The sequence below is a fragment of the Stenella coeruleoalba genome (genome assembly GCF_951394435.1).
Source record: "Stenella coeruleoalba genome assembly, chromosome: 4".
In the NCBI taxonomy this organism is placed as follows: domain Eukaryota; kingdom Metazoa; phylum Chordata; class Mammalia; order Artiodactyla; family Delphinidae; genus Stenella; species Stenella coeruleoalba.
The window spans coordinates 118,201,872-118,216,511 of NC_137149.1; the positions used below are offsets into that span (position 1 = coordinate 118,201,872).

Below are 14,640 nucleotides of genomic sequence, written 5' to 3' on the forward strand. Positions count from 1 at the left end.
AAATTTTATGATTTTTTTTGCTCTAGTTCTGTAAAAAATGCCATTGGTAATTTGATAGGGATTGCACTGAATCTGTATATTGCTTTGAGGAGTATACTCATTTTCACAATATTGATTCTTCCAATCCAAGAACATGGTATATCTCTCCATCTGTTGCAGAAAGAAAGAAACTATTCTTTCATCAGTGTCTTATAGTTTCCTGCATACAGGTCTTTTGTCTCCTAGGGTAGGTTTATTCCTAGGTATTTTATTCTTTCTGTTGCAATGGTATATGGGAGTGTTTCCTTAATTTCTCTTTCAGATTTTTCATCATCAGTGTATAGGAATGCAAGAGATTTCTGTGCATTAATTTTGTATCCTGCAACTTTACCAAATTCATTGATTAGCTCTAGTAGTTATCTGGTGGCATCTTTAGGATTCTCTATGTATAGTACCATGTCATCTGCAAACAGTGCCAGTTTTACTTCTTCTTTTCCAATTTGGATTCCTTTTATTTCTTTTTCTTCTCTGATTTCTGTGGCTAGGACTTCCAAAACTACGTTGAATAAGAGTGGTGAGAGTGGACATCCTTGTCTTGTTCCTGATCGTAGAGGAAATGCTTTCAGTTTTCACCACTGAGAATGATGTTTGCTGTGGGTGTGTCATATATGGCCTTTACTATGTTGAGGTACGTTCCCCCTATTCCCACTTTCTGGAGAATTTGTAGCATAAATGGGTGTTGAATTTTGTCAAAAGCTTTTTCTGCATCTATTGAGATGATCATACGTTTTTTTTCTTCAATTTGCTAATATGGTGTATCACATTGATTGATTTGCATATATTGAAGAATCCTTGCATCCCTGGGGTAAATCTCACTTTATCATGGTATATGATCCTTTTAATGTGTTGTTGGATTGTGTTTGCTAGTATTTTGTTGAGGATTTTTGCATCTATATTCATCAGAGATATTGGTCTGTAATTTTCTTTTTTTGTAGTAGCTTTGTCTGGTTTTGGTCTCAGGGTGATGGTGGCCTCATAGAATGAGTTTGGGAGTGTTCCTTCCTCTGAATTGTTTCAAAGAGTTTGAGAAAGATAGGTGTTAGCTCTTCTCTAAATGTCTGATAAAATTCACCTGTGAAGCCATCTGGTCCTTGACTTTTGTTTGTTGGAAGAGTTTTAATCACAGTTTCAATTTCATTACTTGTGATTGGTCTGTCCATATTTTCTATTTCTTCCTGGTTCATTCTTGGAAGGTTATACCTTTCTAAGAATTTGTCCATTTCTTCCAGGTTGTCCATTTTATTGGCATAGAGTTGCTTGTAGTAGTCTCTTAGGATGCTTTGTATCTCTGCAGTGTCTGTTGTAACTTCTCCTTTATCATTTCTAATTTTATTGATTTGAGTCCTCTCCCTCTTTTTCTTGATGAGTCTGTCTAATGGTTTATCAATTTTGTTTATCTTCTCAAAGAACCAGCTTTTAGTTTTATTGATCTTTGTTCCTGTTTTCTTTGTTTCTATTTCATTTATTTCTGCTCTGATGTTTATGATTTCTTTCCTTCTGCTAACTTTGGGTTTTGTTTGTTCTTCTTAGTCTAGTTCCTTTAGGTGTAAGGTTAGATTGTTTATTTGAGATTTCTCTCGTTTCTTGAGGTAGGCTTGTATAGCTATAAACTTCCCTCTTTTGCTACATCCCATAGGTTTTGGATCATTGTGTTTTCATTGTCATTTGTCTCTAGGTATTTTTTGATTTCCTCTTTGATTTCTTCAGTGATCTCTTGGTTATTTAGTAATGTATTGTTTAGCCTCCATGTATTTGTGGTTTTCATGTTTTTTTCCCTGTAATTCACTTCTAATCTCATAGTGTTGTGGTCAGAAAACATGCTTGATATGATTCAATTTTCTTAAATTTACTGAGGCTTGACTTGTCACCCAAGATGTGATCTATCCTGGAGAATGTTCTGTGCGCACTTGAGAAGAAAGTGTAATCTGCTGTTTTTGGATAGAATGTCCTATAAATATCAATTAAATCTATCTGGTCTATTGTGTCATTTAAAGCTTGTGTTTCCTTATTAATTTTCTTTCGGGATGATCTGTCCATTGGTGTAAGTGAGGTGTTAAATTCCCCCACTATTATTGTGTTACTGTTGATTTCCTCTTTTATAGCTGTTAGCAGTTGCCTTATGTATTGAGGTGCTCCTACGTGCATATATATTTATAATTGTTATATTTTCTTCTTGGATTGATCCCTTGATCATTATGTGTGGCCTTCCTTGTCTGTTGTAACACTGTTTATTTTAAAGTCTGTTTTATCTGATACGAGTATTGCTACTCCAGCATTCTTTTGATTTCCATTTGCATGAAATATCTTTTTCCATCCCCTCATTTTCAGTCTGTATGTGTCCCTAGGTCTGAAGTGGGTCTCTTGTAGACAGCATATATATGGGTCTTGTTTTTGTATCCATTCAGCAAGCCTGTGTCTTTTGGTTGGAGCATTTAATCCATTCATGTTTAAGGTAATTATCGATATGTATGTTCCTATGACCATTTTCTTAATTGTTTTGGGGTTTTTTTGTAGGTCCTTTTCTTCTCTTGTGTTTCCCACTTAGAGAAGTTCCTTTAGCATTTGTTGTAGAGCTGGTTTGGTGGTGCTGAATTCTCTTAGCTTTTGCTTGTCTGTAAAGTTTTTGATTTCTTCATCAAATCTGAATGAGATCCTTGCCGGGTAGAGTAATCTTGGTTGTAGGTTCTTCCCTTTCATCACTTTAAGTATATCATGCCACTCCCTTCTGGCTTGTAGAATTTCTGCTGAGAAATCAGTTGTTAACCTTATGGGAGTTCCCTTGTATGTTATTTGTTGTTTTTCCCTTGCTGCTTTCAATAATTTTTCTTTGTCTTTAATTTTTGCCAATTTGATTCCTTTGTGTCTCGGCATGTTTCTCCTTGGGTTTATCCTGTATGGGACTCTCTGCGCTCCTGGACTTGGGTGGCTCTTTCCTTTCCCATGTTAAGGAAGTTTTCGACTATAATCTCTTCAAAGATTTTCTCGGGTCTTTTCTCTCTCTCTTCTCCTTCTGGGACCCCTATAATGCGAATGTTGCTGCATTTAATGTTGTCCCATAGGTCTCTTAGGCTGTCTTCATTTCTTTCATTCTTTTTTTTTATTCTGTTCCGCAGCAGTGATTTCCATTATTCTGTCTTCCAGGTCACTTATCCGTTCTTCTGCCTCAGTTATTCTGCTATTGATTCCTTCTAGTGTAGTTTTCATTTCAGTTATTGTATTGTTCATCTCTGTTTGTTTTTTAATTCTTCTAGGTCTTTGTTAAACATTTCTTGCATCTTCTCAATCTCTGCCTCCATTCTTTTTCCGAGGTCCTGGATCATCTTCACTATCATTTTTCTGAATTCTTTTTCTGGAAGGTTGCCTATCTCCACTTCATTTAGTTGCTTTTCTGGGGTTTTATCTCATTCCTTCATGTGGTACATGGCCCTCTGCCTTTTCATCTTGTCTATCTTTCTGTGAATGTGGTTTTTGTTCCACAGGCTGCAGGATTGTAGTTTTTCTTGCTTCTCAGTACTGAGTTTTTGTGTGTGTGTGTGTGTGTGTGTGTGTGTGTGTGTTTTAATATTTATAGCAAATACCAAGTGATATCAATCTTTTATGAATGACATATCAAAATCTCACTCTGCAGTGCTGAGAACAGAAGGTATAGGACCTACTGCCTATGACTTGAACTGTGACTTCTGAGCAAGAGTGTGAGATTAACCTTTGACCTCCAGCTTGTATATGGGGCTGCGAGGATAGGAGTATGTCACCAAACACACTGGAAGCCAACCCTCAGACCAGTAGGGAAAGGAGTTTATTGACAGCAACTAATTAGAACATCTTATCCCTCATTCAGAATAAATAAACAATGATATTAAGTTCACTTATTAAAAATAGATTCACTACACTAGCAAGAATCTCTTGCTTACTTTTTATGCCAAACTCCTTCACTTGCTAAATAGAGATTATGTTAAATCCAGAGGCGAAGAAATGGAAAGCATACATTTGGCCAGATTATCTCTGGTTTACAAAGTCAAAAAAGAAATGCTTAATCAGCACCTGTTATGGCTAGTTTCAGGCATGAATAACTGTCTGGAAGAAGGTAAGAAACAATACCAGAAACACCAACCATAAAGAAACAAGTTAATAAACTGGACTTCCCTAAAAACTTAAAACTTCAACTCTCCTAAACACAGTTAATAAAACAAAAAAAAATGAATCACTGACTGGAAGAAAACATTTGGAAAGCATTTATCTGATAAAGGATCTGTACCTAGGATGTGCAAAGAACTATCTAAACTTAATAATAAAAACAAACATATAGATTTTAAAAAAGGCAAAAGATCTGTATACAGACACTTCATCAATGAAGATATATGGATGACAAACAAACACATGCAAAATACTCAACACTGTTAGTCACCGGGGAAATGGAAACTAAAACCACAAGATATCATTACATACTTATTAGAATGGGTATCATACCAAGTATTAATGAGGATGTGGAGAGATCAGAACTCTCAAACACTGTTGGCAGGAACCTAAAATAGCACAGGCGCTTTGGAAAACAGTCTTGGCAATCTCTTAAAAATTTATACATACAACTACCATATGATCCAGCCATTCCGTCCCTAGGTATTTACGCAATATAAACTAAAAGATATGTTCATACAAAGACATATATGAATATTCATAGAAGCTTTATTTATAATAACTCCAAACTAAAACAAACAAAACCCCCAAATGCCCATCAACAGGTAAACAACTGTTGTATATCTATACAATGAAATACCATTCAGCAATAAAAATGCATGAGTAATATATACAGCAAAATGGATACATCTCAGTTATGCTAAGTATAAGAAGCCAGGAAATAGAGTATATAATGCATGATTCCCTTAATATAAAATTCTAGGAAATATAAACTAATGTATAATGGCAGAAGGCAAATCAGTGGTTGCCTGGGGATGGGGGCAAGGGAAGCAGTGTGTGTGTGTGTGTGTGTGTGTGTGTGTGTGTGTGTGTGTGTGTGTGTGTGTTGGGGGGTGGGGGAGAGTGGTGGGCAGGAGACAAAGATTAAAAAGGGGAATGAAGAAAATTTTAGGGGTGATGTGTATGCTCCTTATCTTGATGGTGGTGATGGTTCCATGGATGTATATATATGTCAAAACTTATCAGTATAGGGCTTCCCTGATGGCGCAGTGGTTGAGAGTCCGCCTGTCAATGCAGTGGACATGGGTTCGTGCCCCAGTCCGGGAAGATCCCACATGCCACAGAGCGGCTGGGCCCATGAGCCATGGCCGCTGAGCCTGCACATCTGGAGCCTGTGCTCCGCAACGGGAGAGGCCACAGCAGTGAGAGGCCCGTATACCACAAAAAAACACAAAAAAAACAAAAAGAACTTATCAGTATATAAACTTTAAATATGAGCAACTTGGGTATGTCAATTAATCCTCAATAAAGCTTTTTTTAAAAAAATAATCAAAAAGATAAGATTTATACATTTGGGAAGTAAAAAGAATGAAAAATCTGTGATATGTATCCTCTAAGATGGTTCCAATGATCCTTGCCTCTTGGTATTTATGCCCATGTATAATCTTTCCTTGAATATGAAATTTAATGATTTGTTGCTAGGGAATGGAATGAGGCAGAGGTGATGGGATGTCATTTCCAAGATTAAGATACAAAAACCCCTGTGGCTTCTGTCTTGGACTCTCCACACACATCTCCTCTGAGGAAAGGCAGCTGCCACATTGTGAGCTGTCCTATGGAGAAGCTCATGATATAAGGAACGAGGGAGGCAGCTGGCTAAAAGCTATCAAGGAATTAAGGCCATCAGTCCAATAGCCTTCCAGGAACTGAAGACCTCAGCCCCATAGCCTGTAGGGAACTAAATTCAATAACCATTAAGATTGAGTTCAGAAGTAAATCTTCTCCCAGATGAGCCTTCTGATGAGAATGCAGCCCTGGCCAACAGTCTGACTACAGCCTCATGTGAGACTCTGAGCCTAACTAAACTACAGCCTCATGTGAGACTTTGAGCCTAACTAAACCTGATCCACAGAAACTGTGAGATACAAATGTTTGTTTCTTTAAGCCATGAAGTTTTGGGGTATGCAGTTCTGTTCCAGCAATAGATAACTAATACAAGATCTAAGTCACATTTATATAAAAAAAGTCTTCAAAGCAAATTTAGCCATTTTGGATATATACTTTTAGAATACAAAGAGAGTATTTGACTAAAACTACATTAAATGGGGGCTTAATTTTCTTATGCAATTTGAAGTCCAAAGGTAAGGCACTCTAAGGCTAGTGCAGTGTGTCAAAATGCCACCAGAGACCCAAGCTCGTTTAATCCAGGCCCGGCCATTCTTAGGGAATGTCTTCATCCTAACACTTGTTACCTTAGGGTCACAATATGATCTCATGTCCATATCACAGATAAGAAGAAGGGGTTTTGCCTTTATCAGGAAAGTGAACATTTTCTCAGAAACCTCAAGCTAGTCTTCCACTTACATCTCATTCATCAAAAGTGTTTCCCACTGCCATTCTTAGATGCAAGGGAATCTGGGAAGATAAACATTTTTTAGCAAGACACACTGCTCCCTCAGCATAGTAAATGTTTTGTTAGTAATGAAGAAGGGGGCAATGTTTATTAGACAGGCAACCAGCAGTATTTGCTAAAGTCATACATTTTGTTTATGGTAAAACCAAAAATATTGCAGGAGTTTATAGAAGGGCAAGAACACAGTAAGCTATGGGAGCTTGAGAAGGTTTCTGAGGGGAGATGTTTAGAACTGGCTAGGTAGAAAGGAAAGACGAGGGAAGTCTCAAGGGGGATAAAAGCAAGAACAAAAAGTCATGAAGACAGGAAAATGTAACAAGGCCTAAAAATAAATTACCCTGTATAAAGTTTTTAATTGCATAACTAAGTTTAAAAAAAATCCTGAGTGATGAATATGCATGTTGTTTCCTAGCAAGGAAACAAAATGCATCATCATAGATATGCAACAAGCTCCTACTGTATAGCACAGGGAACTATATTCAATATCTTATAATAAACTGTAATGGAAAAGAATCTGAAAAAGAATACACACACACACACACACACACACACACACACACACATATATATATAACTGATTCACTTTGCTGTACACCTAAAACTAACACAACATTATAAATCAACGATACTCTAATAATAATTTTAAAAATGCAGCATCATGTTTAAGAGATGAGACATGGGCAAAGGATCTGAATGGGCATTTCTCTAAGGAAGATATACAAATGGCCAGTAAACATATGAAAAGATGGTCATGATTAGTCATAAGGGAAATGAAAGTCATAACCATAATGAGATACCACTTCAAACCCACTAGGATGGCTGGAATCAAAAAGTCAGGTAACAACAAGTTTTGGTGAGGATGTGATGAAACTGGAAGCCTCATACACTACTGCTGGGAATGCAAAATGGTGCAGCTACTTTAGAAAACAGTCTGGAAGTTCTTCAATCAATGAAATATAATGTTATCATATGACCCAGAAATTCCCAAGAGAAATAAAAACATATGTCCACATAAAAACTTGTACATTAAATTTTATAGCAGCATTATTCATAACAGTCAAAAGGTGGAAAAAACATAAATGGCCATCAACTGATGAGGAGACGAACAAAATGTGGTGTATCCAAACAATGGAATATTATTTGGCCGTAAAAAGGAATGAAATACAGATACATATTACAGCATGGATTAACCATGAAAACATTACGCTAAATGAAAGAAGCAAGTCAAGAAAGACACATATTATGTGATCCCATTCATATGAAATGTCCAGAACAAGGAAATCTACAGACACAGAAAGTAAATTAGTGGTTGCCTAGGGCTGAGGGGGTGTAGGTGGGCTGCTATGGCCTTGGTTCAAACCACCATTACTTCATAGCTGGATGATTCCAAGAACTTAACTACCTGGTTTCCTGCTTCCATTCTTTGTTCGCTAATGGATTCCAAATGCCTAGAACAGTATCTGGCACATCGAGGAAAGTAAGTATCCAATAAATCTGTTGTTGTTATTTTGACTTCAAATCCTGTGTTCTTTTTCACTTGATTTATTTTGTGGGTATGTATCTATCATGGGAGGATCCAAACCCCCTTCCTACTTTGGCGAATTGCAGGCACCAAAAGGAGGCAGCTACCTCCCACCATAGAAACTAGAAACCCCAATTATTTACTTCCCCAGTTCCCCTGATAACTAGAGTGTGGGCACATGGTCGAGGCTTGGCCAGTCTCATGTACCTCCAGAACTGTGAGCTGGTACAGAAGTTTCTTGGTGGTTTTTTGTTTGTTTTATTTTGGTGGCAGCAACATCTGGTTCTTCAGCCAGGAGTGCCAGTGGAGTTATCTTCTGAGGTCAGCAATGTCAATAGAGTTCGGTGCAGTGTTTGAGGCACCAGTATCCTCACCAGAAAGGCTTCATGGTGTGTTCTGGCTGTGGTCTGGCTGTGTATCCTCCCTCAGTTCCTGCCTACTTTTAGAACTGTGTGTCCACCCTTCCCCATGATTCTGGAAGTCTATCTTATATCTTTCAATAAATTTCTTTTCTGCTAATGTCAGCCAGAGTTAGTTTGTGTTGCTTGTAATTAAGAACACTGACTGAAAAAAGGCTCCCCATAAAGTTGAACCTTCTTAAACCCAGGAGCATCATTGTAAAAAGTGGTGTTTCAGGAGGATTTTCCTGTGAAGAAACACAATCTCACATAACCTCTAAACAGAGAGAAATTAATTTACTTTACTATTGTTGTTTAACTTTTCCTGTTCTTGTTATCTTCCAGAAAAATCGGGATTCTTTCTCCCTTCACCCCAAAACAAGTCCACAGCCCCTTTCCCTAAAGTTTCATTCCTTGCCTATATAGTAGTCCCCTCATATCTGTGGTTTCATATTCCATGGTTTCAGTTACCTGTGGTCAATCACAGTCTGAGAATATTAGATGGAAAATTCCAGAAATAAACAATTCATAAGTTTTAAATTGCATGCCATTCTGAGCAGCATGATGAAACGTCGCACCTTCCTGCTTCATACCACATGGGACGTGAGTCATCCCTTTGTCCAGTGTATCCTATCCATTAGTCACTCAGTAGCCATCTTGTTTATGGGGTTATTGTCATGGTACCACAATGCATGTTAAAAATTTAACGGAAGCCACTAAATGAAAAGAGGATTAAGTAAAATAAATTTCTTTCTTACAAAGCAAATCTATTATTTTAAATTGTGGTGGTGGTGGGACTTCCCTGGTGGTCCAGCGGTTAAGACTCCACGCTCCCAATGCAGGGGGCCTGGGTTCAATCCCTGGTCAGGGAACTAGATCCCACATGCCATAACTAAAGATTCCTCATGCTGCAACTAAGACCTGACGCAGCCAAATAAATAAATAAATATTAAAAAAAAAAAATTGTGGTGGTGTACCTGAGATTCCAGAACCTCCAGCTTACGTTTCCTGGCGTGAAGAGCTTTACTTGGAAAAGCCCAATAATAATTAGATGTTCCAATCCTCTCACAGTCAACCATACCATCATCAACCAAGCTTTGAAGGACTTCTTTTACTGACATAGCAGCTAGGAGAGATAATTTTTTAAAGACTTCATATTAAGACACATCATAAATCAAATTAAAAGGTCAAGAACTGGGGAAACACTTGCAATAAATATTATAGATTGAGTCAATAAGTTAATAAATAAGGAGCTTTTAAAAATAATAACAAAAGAAGACAAATACTCCAACAGAAAAATAAAATAGATCAATGGGCATCTATAAAATATGTATGGTCAGGGACTTCCCTGGTGGTTCAGTGGTAAAGAATCCGCCTTCCAATGCAGGGGGGACGCAGGTTCAATCCCTGGTTGGGGAACTAAGATCCCACATGCCGGGGGCAACTAAGCCCGTGCCACAACTACTGAGTTCGCATGCCTCAACTAGAGAGGCTGCGTGCCGCAAACTAGAGCCCATGCGCCCTGAAGCCCACGCGCCACAACTAGAGAGAGAAAACCTGCACGCCACACTAGAGAGAAGCCCATGCACCACAACGAAGAGCCCACATGCTGCAACTAAGACCCAACACAGCCAAAAAAATAAATTAAATAAATAAATATTTTTTTAAATGTACGATATTTGTAATAATATCGTCAATAAACAAGAAAAATGTTCAAACCCACTAATAATTGAAGAAATGCAAAATAAAGCATGAGATACGATCTCTCGACTACCAAATTTAAAACACTAAAAATTGTAATAAAGGATTCAGGGAAATGGGTACTCTCAACATGGGTGGAAAAATGTGGCAATATGTACCTAAAACCTTAGGTTTATGCATATCTCTTATGCAGAAATTTCACTTTTATAAATTCAGCTAAAGAAAATAATGATGGATATGTATAAGGATGCTTGTCAAAGCACTGTTTTCAACAGCAAAACCCTGGAAATCAGTACAATAACGGGACTCAAAAGTACTTTTTTTGTAATGATATACAATGCATTCATTAAATTTACATTATAAAATATTTAATGGCCTGGATATATATACATCCAAAATGTATTATATAGAAAAGTAAGTTAAAAGACAGTATGCACTTATGTGACAGTAGTTATCTTGAATTAAGGTTAAGAGGCAATTTTTATTTCCTTCCTCTTGCTTATTTTTCGTATTTTTTTCCAACAATGAACATGTATTACCTTTCTTGCTAAGGAAACTAAAACAAAACTACTATATAAAATTAAACAATAAATAAATAAATATATTGGATGTTATGGTTAGGGGTAAGATTAAAAATCAGAAAAGAGTTTTTAAAATAGCATGTAAAAATACAAAGTCATATTTCACAAATGTCTGAAATTATAAACCATTCTTACTTTCTATCAAGTAAAACTATACCAAGAAATTATCCATATTTTAAAGTCCATTTTAATTTTCCCTAGAGCAGATCCCCCAATTTAATAAAATCTATTAAATATTTAAAGATTTAATAAATAAAATAATAAAGTCTACACCAAATGCAAAACATTCAACCTCATGTATAAAGAAGTACAAACTGAAATGAAATGTCAAAGAATTCTAAAAATGAAAATAGTTCTGAGAAACGAATTTGGGTATAATAGCCTTTCCTGAAGGCGATTTGAGAACACACATGAAAAGCCTAAAACTAGACAAGTCTCTTTTTCTATTCAATTTCTGGGGACATTTCTTAATGAAGTAATATGAGATTTGGAAAAAAGTTTACAGCAGGGGGAGAGGAAGGGGTGAATAGGTGGAGAAGCGCAGAGGATTCTTGGGGCAGTGAAAATATGGTGTATGATACCATAATGACACCGTCATGATGGATCCATGTCATTACACATTTTTGTCCAAACCCATAGAATGTACAACACTAAGAGTGAATACTAATGTAAATTATGGACTTAGTGTGATTATGATGTGTCCATGCAGGTTTGTCAACTGTAACAAATGTACGATGGTAAATGATGTTGATAATAGGGAAAGTTATGCATGTGTGGGGGCAGGAAGTATAAGAGAAATACTGTGCCTTCCTCTCAATTTTGCTGTGAAACTAAAAATACTCAAAAAATAAGTCTTAGAAAAAATTTATGGATGGCATGTTAATTACACATTAATTTTAGCAGCAAAATTTGGTAACAACCTAGATGGTCAACAATAGCTAATGGGCTAAGCAAATTATGGCACAGTGGGTGGCCACAGAATGAAACATTAGGAGATGCACAGGTTGTAAATCATTTTTTTTAAAGCAAATGACATAGGAAAGTGTAGATGATATGATGGTATATGGAAAAATACACGAACACAAAACTGTATATGCAGCATGGTTCCCTCTCAGAGAAATGGACAGATACATACAAACACAGATAAACAGAACCTAAGAATAAGATATCAAAATACACCAAAATGTTAACAGTGGTGATCTCAGAATAGAGGGATTATGAACAACCTTTATTTTTATTATATTCTTTATAATTTCCAAATCTGTTAAAATAACATGTATAGCTTATATAATCAGAAAGTAAGGTTTAAAAATATATATATCATATGTAGTGACCCCTCAAAAGATAACCTCCAGAACCTGTGAATGTGACCTTATTTTGGAAAAGTTCTATAGAGAGGTAATTAAGGACCTCATGATAAAATCATCCTGGATTTAGGGTGGGTCCCAAATCCAATGACACGTGTCCTTATAAGACACAGAAGAGGAGAAAAAAAAAAAATGGGAAGGCCATGTGAAGGCAGAGGCAGAGATTAGAATGATGTGTCTATAAACCAAGCACTGTGGGCAGCCACCAGAAGCTAGGAGAGAAGCATAACATGGATTCTCCCTCAGAGCTTCCAGAAGGAACCAACCCTGCCAACACCTTGATTTTAGACTTCTGGCCTCCAGACTATGAGAAAATAAATTTCTACTGTGTTAAGTAGAAATTAAGTTTATGGTAATTTGTTACAGCAGCTGTAGAAAACTAATACACTATGTAAATCACATTTAACAAATACCAGAACATACATGAAGAAGTTTTTACTTCTTCTGAAGTAAATTATACCCATAAATAAATAAATGTGTATAATTGTGTGTATGTATACGTATGTGTGTGCGCACACAGGCATGCATGCATATTCCACTGTAGTTTCCCTACAGCAGATACTTCAAACACAAGAATCATGGTCATGGCCCAGAAACATTACATTGGGACTTTTATAGACATTATTCATCTCTAGAAATTTATGTTTCCATGAAGTGAAAGACTGTTGCAGGAAAGATGATGGGTATTTACCAAAACATTCTGGCACAATTTTGATACTTACTAATGCCTTTTTCTTTGGGAGCAATCTTCTCCATGTCTTTTAATTGAAATACATCTTTCTGTTTAAAAGAGTTGAAAGATGAAAAACATGCATTTATTTTCTACTATATATTTATATTTACCATAATTATGTTTATAAAATATTGTACTAAAAAACCATGACTGGAAGTGAATAGTGCAATAGAATCGAGAATTTTAGAGCTAGAAGAAACTGTAATTATCTTGTTCAATACCTTCAACAGAACCTAAAATGGACAGATTTTGCATGAACATACAATTCTTTAAAGTAACTGGAGGGCAGAATGCAAAAAACATCTTCCCAATGAAGTATAAAATCTAGTTATGATGAATCATTTGTTAACATGAGATAATCAGCTTCTCTGACACTTTGATTTGAAGAAAACACAAATAGTGCTTTGCTTAGCATATACCATACATCACAGATTAGCAGTTCTAACTAAAAGCAAAACAGACAGCTGTCAAGATTTATTTACATTTAAGGTTTCATGGAAGAGCCACACCTAAGTAAGAAAAACATACAATTTACGGCTGTCTATCAATCATTCACCCATACATGCTGCATGTCCACCACATGCAAAGCAAAACATTATGGGAAGATATACACAGAGAATATTTAATCTTATGATTGGAAAAAACTCTATGCCGAATACTCCTTTCTTCTTGTAATAAGCTGTGGTTGAACTGGTAAAAAGAACTTGGATAATAAAAGTGAAATATTTGAAAAGACTGAAGTATTCAGTAATTAGAACAGAATTATTGTGATTAGTGTTATGGAAATCTGGGATCTATTTCTTCCAACATAAACTTGAAAAGGTAACTTCAATAGGATGGAAATTAGACATCATAAAAATTTAAAACTTCTGCTCATCCAAGTGCACTGTTAAGAAACTGAAAAGACTGACTGGAAGACAATATTCACAAAACATACCAGACAAAAGACCAGTAGCCCAGATATACAACCCCCTGCAAAAAAGATGAACTGATAGATGGATAAAGGAATGGACAGATGAATATATATATATATATATATATATATATATATATATATATATATGATAAAGCAAGTAGAGTATAAAATGTTAACGGTAGAATCTAAGCTGGGCATATAGGTATTCACAGTGAAATTCTTTCCTCTTTAATAATGAAATGTTGAGAAAAGTAACTTCACCTCAGTACACTTAAGATTTAGTAAATTAAGGAAAATACTAAGTCATTGGTCCTAGAGTGTGAAATAAATTTTTGCACATCTGGGAATAAACTATTAAAAGAGAATTCTGTAGGGTCTCAGAGAACATGTAGTAAATTACTAACTTCAGGCCTCTAATGCGTTTAAAAAAACCCAATTAATCAAACCTATTTGCAAATACCTTAGGAAAAAGAACATGAACTCATTGAGACATCTGCCTAGATGTGGTTATCAAGGAAAAGCCCCAGACATACTGGCTGCCCCCGTGGGGTTGCTATGTAAATAAATGCGCTTGCAAAGAACTAGCCTCAGAACTAAAGTGTGGTCATTTAAGTGGACAGAGAAAATGGTCTCAAGTAAATATTGGTTCTCCCCTACATTAAACAGAGATAATAAAGGAGAGATGAACACAATGGTTCTAGCTCTCAAAAACAAAAAACTATGTGTAAAGATACCATGGAAGACACACAGTTATAAAGTTAGATAACTTTTAATTAAGCACTTATGACCTGAGCATTATAATGTTTTACACAGATTATTTCATTCAATCCTCATAC

At 36.1% G+C, this 14,640-nt stretch overlaps 1 protein-coding gene across 2 annotated transcripts in view; it reads right to left on the reverse strand.

Annotated features, from left to right (window-relative positions):
• The window catches only part of TRIM2 (tripartite motif containing 2), a 214,878-nt gene that overhangs the window by 56,110 nt on the left and 144,128 nt on the right, over positions 1 to 14,640 (reverse strand). For both annotated transcript variants that reach the window (XM_079920734.1, XM_079920736.1), the window contains 2 exons: positions 12,878 to 12,935; positions 9,484 to 9,632 (listed from right to left, as the gene is read on the reverse strand). In XM_079920734.1, coding sequence (XP_079776860.1) covers positions 9,484 to 9,632; positions 12,878 to 12,935 — 207 coding nt within the window. The remainder of the gene's footprint in view (positions 1 to 9,483; positions 9,633 to 12,877; positions 12,936 to 14,640) is intronic.